Here is a 10,462-nt window from a genome sequence, read left to right on the forward strand (position 1 = left end):
AAATACATTAACAATACACTTCACGCTTGACTGGTATTTCCAGAACACAACAAATGGAGACAGGTGATTGGTTCCCATCAGAATGCTTGTACAAAGCTTGGTTGTAAAGCAAATATACATGGTATAGGAGGTTTAGTCGTTATTCTAACATGCTACTGTAGCAATTTCAAAAGGCAAACAAGCTGGAATTATTGGGGTGGGGGGGAGGGGGTGGGGGTGGCTATGGAAGCCATTCTGGGGACAGCAGGCTAAGCAGTGTGTCCATTTTGGTCCTCAGGGTAATTATTATTACAAAACAGTAACTCCTGTCATGTCAGATATAATAATAATCATGTAGTCCCCCTAGTGGTTGTTTATATTTTGTCACAGCACATTTTGCACAAGTGTAAATTGTCCTCTGCATGTATTAACCCATCCTAATCCTAACTATTAGAAGCAGTGGGTTCTATAATACATGCGCCCCGGGGATCAGTTAAGTGCTAAAGGGACAGTTCACCCCCAAAATGACTTTTTTCCTATGGATTAGTCGCCCCATGGAGACTTGAATTCATGGATATCTTTTAGTTTTTGTCGCATTCCTAAGACAATAATTCAGCGGTCAGTGTTGCGAACCGGTAGGCAGCGGTTCCGGTAGGAGACACAAAGGAGACTCTTTGTGTCTCCTACCGGAACCGTTGCCGGTCATCAAATTATTGGCTTAGGAATGAGACAAAAACTAAAAAAATTGTAATAATCCGTAGGAAAAAAGTCATTTTGGGGGTGAACTATCCCTTTAAGTGTCCTGCTCAAGGACACTTCGATACTTAGACCAGGGGAACGGGAGGCGAACCATCCGATTCCCAGACGGCCATCTCTACCGACTCAGCCACAGCCGCCCAGAGAATCTGTGCAAAGACCTGTGCAAACTATAAGGGCTGAGGGCTCAAAAAACGTCACAGGGCCAATAACGTCACGTATAACATATCCGTCTGAGTCAATTGTTTCTATCCAGAGTATACAGTACGTCCTCTCTCTACCAGTGTCTGGAGTCCACCAGCTCCGGGCGCAGGCTGAGTCTCTTTAGGGTCTCGTAGCCCACCACCATGACGATGGCGGTGGGCGTGGAGGAGATGATCCGGGCCGACAGGCCCTTGGTCATCCCCCACGCGCCCTCCTCCGCTATGAGCTGCTTGAAGGTCTCCATGACCGACGTCCGCCCTTCCACCTGGTCAGTGGAAGGAAAAAAAAGCACAAGTATGTGAACGTTAAAGGCATACTAGGTAACGTTTTCAACAAAACTAAAGTTAAATTGTATATCTTTTGTGAGTGGCAAAAGTTTCACAACACCCACTCCATGAATTTCACCCCCAGAAGCCTTTTATTTATATATTTTCTATTGAACGTGGACTGGGGGGACTTTCCCGGGGAAATGACGTCATCTGGCCGGAAAACGGAGGTGGAAATGCACTGGTTTCCTGTTTGGCCAGGAACTACCGCAACGGTTTCCTGTTTGGCCAGGAACTATCGCTCTAATAACAATAAGGAACCTCACGCTGATTTTAAGAGAATGTAGGATTAGAAGATCGAAAAAGAACAGAAAAAGAAAGCACAGCTCATGGTAACTAATGCTCCACTGGCTAAGAGAAACGATCCGTAGATAGTATAAAACAATTAAAAGATCGCTTTTTGAAACGCTTCCGGCTTCCGGTGAAAACGAATGGAATTCTGGGTAATCGAGGACTAAGGAAATTGTATGCAGTGACGGTAGTGACCAGCAGAGGTTGCTAAAAATCGTTAGTTGTGAATTTGCATTGTACAACTTTAACTCTCAGCGCAGTGGACACTTTATTAGGAAACACCAGTGGTGGAAAAAGTACTCAAATGTTTTTACTGCAATGTAGAAGTATACTCTGTTATAAGTAAAAGTCCCGAATTCAAAATTTACTTGAGTAAAAGTACAAAAGTATTGGTATCAAAATGTACTTAAAAGTACCAAAAGTAAAGGTACTAAAATGTTTGAAAATAGCAGATCTACAAGCTTGTGAGCTTGTAGATCGGCTGTTTTCAAATAGCCTAGGTATAAAATAGGACTAAAGTGGTTAATGTATGTTTTATAATGTAATCATTTATATCTGAAAGGTAACTAAAGTTTTCAGTAGTAAAAGTAAAAGTACAATATTTGCCTCTGAGATGTAACGGAGTAGAAGTAAAAGTATAGACAACTGGAAATACTCCAGTAAAGTAAAAGTAACCTCAAAATTGTACTTAAAGGAGGAGTTCACCCCAAAAAAAACTTATTTTCTATCAATTGCACACCCCATGAAGCCTTCAATTCAGGGATTTATTTTTGTTTTTGTGGCATTCCTAAGCCAATAATTTGATGACCGGGTGTATTTCCGGTAGGAGACACAAAAAATCTACTTTGTGTCTCCTACCGGATACATTAGCCGGTAGGAGACGGGAATCAAATTATTAGCTTAGGCATGCGACAAAAAAAAAAAAAAATCCATGGATTCAAGGCTTCATGGGGTGTGCAATTGATAGAAAATAAGTAATTTTTTGGGTGAACTACTCCTTTAAGTACACCACTGGGAAACAACACTTCATTAGACGGGGCTATGGGCAGCCACTGAGCAGCGCCACGGGACCAGAGGCACCAGTGCCTTGCTCAAGGGGCTAGAGGAGTGCGACCCTAACACCATGCGTGTCTATTAGGTGTGGGAGGAGTGCACAACAGTACCTGGACTCTAGCTCTGACCACATCCATGGGGTTGGTCACGGTGGAGGCGGTGGCCGCGGCCAGTGGTCCAGCTATACCTTGTAGAACCAGATGAGGACAGTCACTGGGAGCCAGTCTGGACAGCTGCTCTGTGGACCAGAACAAGAACAAAACACTACTGTTAGCTTTTCATTATTATCATAATTATTTTTTAGAGTAGCTAATTATTTTAACCACAATTTAGTCATTATGCCAATTAATAACCCCCCCCCCACACACACACACACACACACACACACACACACACACACACATTTCAGTCAATCAATCAATCAATCAATCAATCAATCAATCAATCAATCAATCAATCGACAAACACACACTGGGTCTTGACAATGGCCAAACTCACTAAATGAACGGACTATACTTGACGATGAGTCCACCAGCACTGACGAAGGTCCTATGACCAAAACGTTTTTTGCACCTTTCACTTTGAGCACAGAGCACTTTATGAGCATGATAAAATAAGGATCATCCTTTAAAGTTTTTTGTGGAGCGCAAGTCTTTTTCTGCCAGTTTTCCTTTTATGTTTTTGAGACCACCGCACTGCAGTCAACCCTGAACCAGTGTTGATTTTGACAGCAAATTTTGATTTAGTTTTTAAGTCGTTTGAATAAAATTCCATTTAGTTTTAGTCATATTTCAGTCATCTGAAATGTTTTACTTTTAGTCTAGTTTTAGTCGACTAAATATCATAAGATTACAGTCGACTAAATCTACAGTTGATTTAGTCGACTAAAATGTATTTTGGTGGTGCCTTGATGGCGTCGTAATGGCTGATTTATCACTTGGTTGCATGCTGAAAATAGCAGATCTACAAGCTCACAACGCGTCGCAGCGCGACGCGTTGTGAGCTTGTAGATCTGCTATTTTCAGAGTGCAAAACACCCGAGTGCAATCCAACATAAAATGACTTGTCTTTTAGTTCTACAGGATCTCTTCTCCACTAGTCCCTCACTAACATTTTAGTTTAGCTTTTACTTGTTGACAAAATTGTCAATATATTTAGTCTTAGCTTTAGTCATCATAGCTTAGTTTTTGTTTACTTTTTATTTAGTTTTCGTCAGTGAAAAAAGGTAGTCGCCGAAAAATGTTCGTCATAGTTTTAGTCGACGAAATGAACAGTGCCCTGAACAAAGGACAAAGAAGGGGCGCAAACAGTTTACCCCTGAATCTCACCTGTATAAAAGTGATAAAAGGGCCACCAGACGGCGCTGTTGGGGATGTAGGTGAGCAGAGAGGCCACGTAGCCCCGGTAGAAGCCCCGCAGGCCGTCCACGGCGAAGATCTGCGCCACGATGTCCCTGGTCTGGTGACCGAACATCCTCTGGGCCGGCCTCCCCGCCGCGTCCACCGGGGGCGGCGTGAGGCGGAAGCGCGTGAGCCCCTCCCCTCCCTGGAGGCCCTGCATCATCAGCTGCTGGGAGACCACGTCGATGGGCACCGTGATGCTCTGGGCCACCAGCGAGGCGGAGCCCCCCGCCACCAGGGACTTCAGCGTGTTGTCCTCGGTGTAGGCCGACACGTACTTCCTCACCAGCTCGTAGGTGGTGATGTAGGCCTGACCTGAGAGAGAGAGGGGGGGGGGTTCACAATCCTGACATTTTTAGTTGACGATTAACCCATTCAGAACCGTGAACGCATCTGTGTCACTTTTTAGATTTCTTTGGGCTATTCAAAAATAGCAGATCTAACAAGCTCGTAGCGCAGCACCGAGTGCCGCGCTACGAGCTTGTAGATCTGCTATTTTAGAAAAATCGTGAAAATGTGTGCAAATCTTTGAATATATTTTGTACTCTTTGCTTCTGGAACAAAATATTTTCAGATGGGGGTCCGCGACTGAATACATCATTTTAGGGGTCCTTGACATGTTTGAGCACCACTGATATTATAGCATAATAAGTGTTTCAGAAAACTAGGATTAAGAAGACATTTGTAGAATCGCATCTCAGGTCTTAATGGGTTAATTCTTGTCAGAACATTTATTGCGATTAATGGTTTTACTGTGTTTTTGGCATTGAACATTGGAACATAATCACTGCTGTCGGGCAGAAATCTCTTATCACCATATTTTAACTTTTTGTCGTAAATGAATGCCCTACTAGATCATACTACAGCGTTACACAAAACCATCAAAAGAAATTCAGATCTACAAGCTCGAAACGTGGCACAAAGCGACGCATTTTGAGCTTTGTAGATCTGCTACTTTTGCTATTTTTTTATTTGAATACTGAAAAGTAACGATGAAATTTTAGTTGACGATTAAACTGTCAAACAAATAATTGTGATGAATGATTTTCTTGTGTTTTTGGCATTGAGCATTGGAAAATATAAATACAATTATAATTAAAGTTTTTGCTGATCAGATATGACGAATAACGCAAATACACAAACAAATGACTGACAATCGCTGCTACCAATAATCAAAATAGATCTACATCCACAAGCTCACAAGGTGTCGCATTGTGACATGTCAAGAGCTTGTCGTTTTCCAATTCTCGCTGTTTTTGAAGATTTATGAAAAAATGACGATGTTTTGCCGTAAATGCCCACAGTATGAACACCAGGTTGAAAGTGGTTAAAAGGCGCGTGGACGACAACGTGGAAATAATGACGAAAACATGACATTTGTGACAGTTCCATACAGTGAATTTGACAACAGATTTTGATTTAGTTTTAGTCATATCTTAGTCATCTGAAATGTTTTAGTTTTTGTCTAGTTTTAGTCGACTAAATATCATAAGATCATAGTCGACTAAATCTACAGTTGATTTAGTCGACTAAAATGTATTGTGGCGGTGCCTTGATGGCGTCGTAATGGCTGATTTTACACTTGGTTGCGTGCTGAAAATAGCCGATCTACAAGCTCACAACGCGTCGTAGATCTGCTATTTTCAGATCGCAACACCCGAGCGCAACCAAACATAAAATTCTACTGGATCTCTTCTCCACTAGTCCCTCAGTCTAGTTTTAATTTTTTGACGAAATTGTCAATATATTTAGTCTTAGTTTTAGTCATCGTCGCTTAGTTTTTATTTTGTTTTCGTCAGTGAAAAAAGGTAGCCGACGAACATTATTCGTCATAGTTTTTAGTCGACGAAATCAACACCGGTTCCATACCTGAGATGAGGGTCAAGGTGTTGACCATGAAGCCGCGGTAGAGGCCGCGCACGCCCTCCGCCCGCAGGATCTTGAAGAAGGCGTCAAAGGTGCCGCTGTAGAGCGACGTGCCCCTCTGCACCTGCAGCCGCGTGCGTATGAGCGTGGCCGGGTAGACGGTGGCCCGGATGGTCATGGTCATGAACACCCCGAAGGAGTAGAACTTCCTCTTGTCCAGGTCCTCCCATTCTATGATCTGGATGTTCCTCTTCTGGTGCATGATGGTGACGACGGCGGTGGTGGTGGTACCTGTCCTCCTGCACCCACCCAGCCCTCATCAGACTGGAACTCTGCACCACAACAACACAAAACAAATACATTTTATAACCCATTCAATCCGGCCGGGAACACATCTCTGTCATTTTAGATTTATTTGGCTATTCAAAAATAGCAGATCTACAAGCTCATAGCGCGGAAAAATTGTGAAAAAATATTTTTTAAAGCGAACATTTGTAACTCAAATCTTTGCTTCTGGGGGGGGGGGGGGGTCCCTGGAACAACATATTTTTTACAAATGTTCGCTTTAAAAAAATTATATTCAAAGATTTGCACAAATGTTCCTGATTTTTCAGAAATAGCTGATCTACAAGCTCATAGCGCGGCACTCTGTGATATTTTTTGGTTAAAACTAAAAGTTTTTTGTTAAAAGGTTAAAGCTCTAATACTCTGATTTTTATCTTACTGATAGTTATCATTGCTATAGAGTGTTTGTTCAGTAACAGGGGTCTCCATGTCTCTCCAGCTCTTTAATAAACAGAAAATACATTTTCAGGTGGGTTGCAAACGTTCAGCCAATCAGGAGAGAGTACCCCTTTAACAGCTTCATTTTTATAGCGTTCCGGTACCAATGTTCTGTCAGCTCATTTCTTTGTGTCATCACTTCCAATTTCACTTGTTTAATAATTTAGTTTGACTTCTCTATCCTGATTGGATAGAATTGGTATCCCGACCTGAAAATGTATTTTCTGTTTACTAAAGAGAACGTGTCAGGTGCTTGTGTCTGAGTTTACTGTTAGAGACGTGTCACAGTCACTTAACAATCCATTTGTCACACATATACATACATTCACAATCTGTAATAATGTCATCAGATACAATGGATCTGGTATTTTATGTGGTTCTATGGATCTGTGTTTCCCATGATCTGAAAAAGGTTTTGCGCCAGGTCCGGGCAAAATTAAGCTCTGTTGTTTCACACTCAGAACTGGATATGATTACACATGCCTTTATCTCATCACGCCTGGACTATTGTAACTCACTTTTCACCTACTGTATACCTTAATAACTCATCTCTAAACCGCCTACAACTGGTCCAAAACGCTGCTGCCAGGCTAATCACTAGGTCAAGGAGAACATGCCACATCATCCCTATTCTCGCCTCCCTACACTGGCTCCCCATCAATTTTAGGATCCAGCTTAATCCATTTAGACCGGGAACGCATCTGTGTCATTTTAAGATTTCTTTGGCTATTCAAAAATAGCAGATATACAAGTTATGTGCTATTTTTTTGAAAAATCTTGGAAAATCTGTACAAATCTTTGAATATATATACATATTTTTAACTCAAATCTTTGCTTCTGGGGGTCCCTAGAACAAAATGTTTTGAGATGGGGGTCCGCGACCAAATACATTTTGGGTGGTCCTTGACATGAAAAAGTTTGAGAACCACTGATATTATAGCAACATAAGTACAAAAAAATAAGAAAAAAACCCAGTTAGGATTTAGAAGACATTTGCAATATGTAATAGAAGCAAAGATTTGAGTAATTATTTTTTCGCTAAAAAATCTAAAAAATAGCAGATCTACCAGCTCGTATAGCGTGGCAATCGGTGCCGCGATATGAGCTTGTAGATCTGCTATTTGTGTTATTAAATATCAAGCACCTGCATGTATATATATATGCAACCTCCTCCACCCATATGTTCCCAAAAGGTCACAGAGATCCTTGGCCCAGGCCCCAGGGTCTGCTGGTTGTTCCCCCTCACAAAGCTAAGACCCCCCCCCCCCCCCCCACCCGACAGTGGAATCACCTCCCCCTGGCCTTAAGATGTGTGCCCTCTGTTTTAAAAGACTGTTAAAGACCCACCTGTTCAGACAGGTGTTTACTTAACGCCATGTGCTCACAGCTTTTTTTTGTGTCATATCCTGTTCTTATCACAATGTCTTTAATCTCTGATTGATTGAGGTCTGACTGCTTATTTTACTCATTTGATTTATATTGCTTTAATGTTTTTATGTTTTAAACCTGCACAGCACTTTTGTGACTGTCATTGCCTGCGAGAGGTGCTCTATAAATACAATTGACTTACTTACACGAAGAGAAGATTTATGTTAAAAAGGAAAATCAAAATGATTAAAATAGCAGTTGTACAGCGCGGCACGAAGTGATGCACTGTGAGCTTGTAGATCTCCTATTTTTGAATAGCAAGCAATGTATAAATGGATACAATTATTGTGATGCTGTAGCACATTTAGCTGTGGACCCCCTGGAACACCCCCAAGGACCCCTGGGGGTCCCTGGACCCCTGGACCCCACTATGAGAACCACTGCTATAGATTCACTCATTGTGGAACCATTAAGAAAGGCAGTACTGGAGGTGTTGTTCTCAGTGGTGGAAAGTAACAAAGTACATTTACTTAAGTAAAATGTTGAGGTATTTGTACTTTACTTGAGTATTTCCAATTTCCAATACTTTTACTCCACTACATCTCAGAGGCAAATATTGTACTTTTACTCCACTACAATTATTTGAAAACTTTAGTTACTAGTTACTTTTCAGATATAAATTATTATATTATAAAACATACATTAACCACTTCAGCCCTATTTTATACCTAGGATATTTGAAAATAGCAGATCTACAAGCTCTCAACGCGTCGCATCGCGACGCGTTGAGAGCTTGTAGATCTGCTATTTTCAAATATTTTAGTACTTTTACTTTTGGTACTTTAAGTTATATTTTGTTGCCAATACTTTTGCACTTTTACTCAAGTAAATTTTTCATTCTTGACTTTTACTTGTAACAGGGTATTTCTATATTGCAGTATTGGTACTTTTACTTAAGTAAAGAATTTGAGTACTTTTTCCACCACTGGTTGTTGTAGTGAGGTTTAAAGGTCATACAAACAAACAGAACACCCTACCAGGACTGAAGCCTGATCCATTATCCATGAGCATAAGATGAGATCTAATCCTCATAATCAATCCTCTATGATCACAAGTGTTATTATCATGTCACAACAACACATGGCTAAAGGACATTGTGTTCCTTAAGTGCAAACAGAGCTCCAAATAAATAACATCCATGATCCTCATTAGCCACACAATAGTGTTATAATAAACCATTCATAACATTATTATTACACATCAACATGTCAGTTCAAACAGTGATACAATACAACTACTACACACTATACTGTGTGTGTTGATGTGGTTATGATAACCTGCTAATGCTAGCATTATTAGCATACCTCTCTTCTTTACCTTGTATCTGACAGAAGGTTTCACCTCCCTATCTTCATGTTAGCCATGTTTTATCAGCCAGCAGATGGACAGAGAGAGAGAGGAAAACACCCAATATAATATAATATCTGCTTCTAGTTGTGGTTATTATAAACCATAATGTACATGTAGGTTTTTAAAAGAGTAAAAAGTGAGGTAGGCTAATTGTTAGCTCTAGTAAGCTAGTTCCATGTCTTTTCCTGTGAGCCATCCATGATGAGCCAGTGTTGCCAGATTCTGCGAGAGAAATGAGCAACCAGGTTATATGAAAACAAGCCACATCATGAGCACTTTGAAAATAGCAGATGTACAAGCTTGCAAGGTGTCGCGCGTTGTGACGAGCTTGTACATCTGCTATTTTCAAAAAGATCTTGAAAAGAAAAAGTGAAATATTTGGAATATATTTGAAATATTGTTTCAGATGGGGGTCTGCGGAGAAATACGGTACATACATGTAGGCGTCCTTGACATGCAAATGTTTGAGACTGGTTTAAACAAAACCCAAAAAATGGGAAGCAAGACCAAATAAATACACTTTAAAAACAAGCCCAATTGTTATTTTTTTTTACAGTAAAACGTTACAGTAAAACAAGCCCAAAGTAGCTTATAATAAGCAGATATGGCAACACTGTCCATGAGTCAGAATGACATGAACAGTGGTTCTCAACCTGTGTGTCGGGACCCCCAGGGGGGTCCCCACATGATGATATATTTTTTTTGGGGGAGCGGGTCCCCAGATGACAGAGAGGTGACAATAATGACTTTTAAGACCTTTTTAATACCATAAAAGACCATAACTGCATCAAAAGTAATCAACACACTACTAGGCTATATAAACTGGTTAAACATTGGTAAAATTGTCAAATAATATAAGAAAGAGGCAAAAAAAAAAACATAGCCGATCTACAAGCTCATGTTGCGAGGCGTTGTGCGTCGTGGCTATTTGCAAAATATTTATCTGTGGAACCGAAAAAGAAAAAATAAAGGATTATGCCTCAACTCCTACAATTCCAAGTGCTTGTCAGGGTGGGGGGTCCCCAG

The 10,462-nt window shown here is 40.8% G+C and overlaps 1 protein-coding gene across 1 annotated transcript; it reads right to left on the minus strand.

The window, feature by feature from the left end:
- Positions 1 to 683: 683 nt before the first annotated feature.
- Positions 684 to 9,617, minus strand: LOC308082686 (solute carrier family 25 member 44-like). The gene is made up of 5 exons (XM_080424639.1): positions 9,404 to 9,617; positions 5,879 to 6,207; positions 3,938 to 4,324; positions 2,720 to 2,847; positions 684 to 1,204 (listed from the first exon to the last, which is right to left on the minus strand). Exons 2-5 carry the CDS (start codon positions 6,135 to 6,137, stop codon positions 1,013 to 1,015), a joined length of 966 nt encoding a protein of 321 aa, XP_080280765.1. The 5' UTR covers positions 6,138 to 6,207; positions 9,404 to 9,617; the 3' UTR covers positions 684 to 1,012.
- Between the last annotated feature and the right edge of the window lie 845 nt (positions 9,618 to 10,462).

The sequence above is a fragment of the Gymnoscopelus braueri genome (assembly GCF_963280865.1).
Source record: "Gymnoscopelus braueri genome assembly, chromosome: 1".
Lineage (NCBI taxonomy): Eukaryota > Metazoa > Chordata > Actinopteri > Myctophiformes > Myctophidae > Gymnoscopelus > Gymnoscopelus braueri.

Coding starts and splice junctions, on each gene's coding strand:
- LOC308082686 (XM_080424639.1), bottom strand. CDS start 6,137: ATGCACCAGAAGAGGAACATCCAGATCATAGAATGGGAGGACCTGGAC. Junction 4,325..5,878: donor CACCTTGACCCTCATCTCAG/GTATGGAACCGG, acceptor TCTCTCTCTCAG/GTCAGGCCTACATCACCACC. Junction 2,848..3,937: donor CTTTTATCACTTTTATACAG/GTGAGATTCAGG, acceptor TCTGGTCCACAG/AGCAGCTGTCCAGACTGGCT.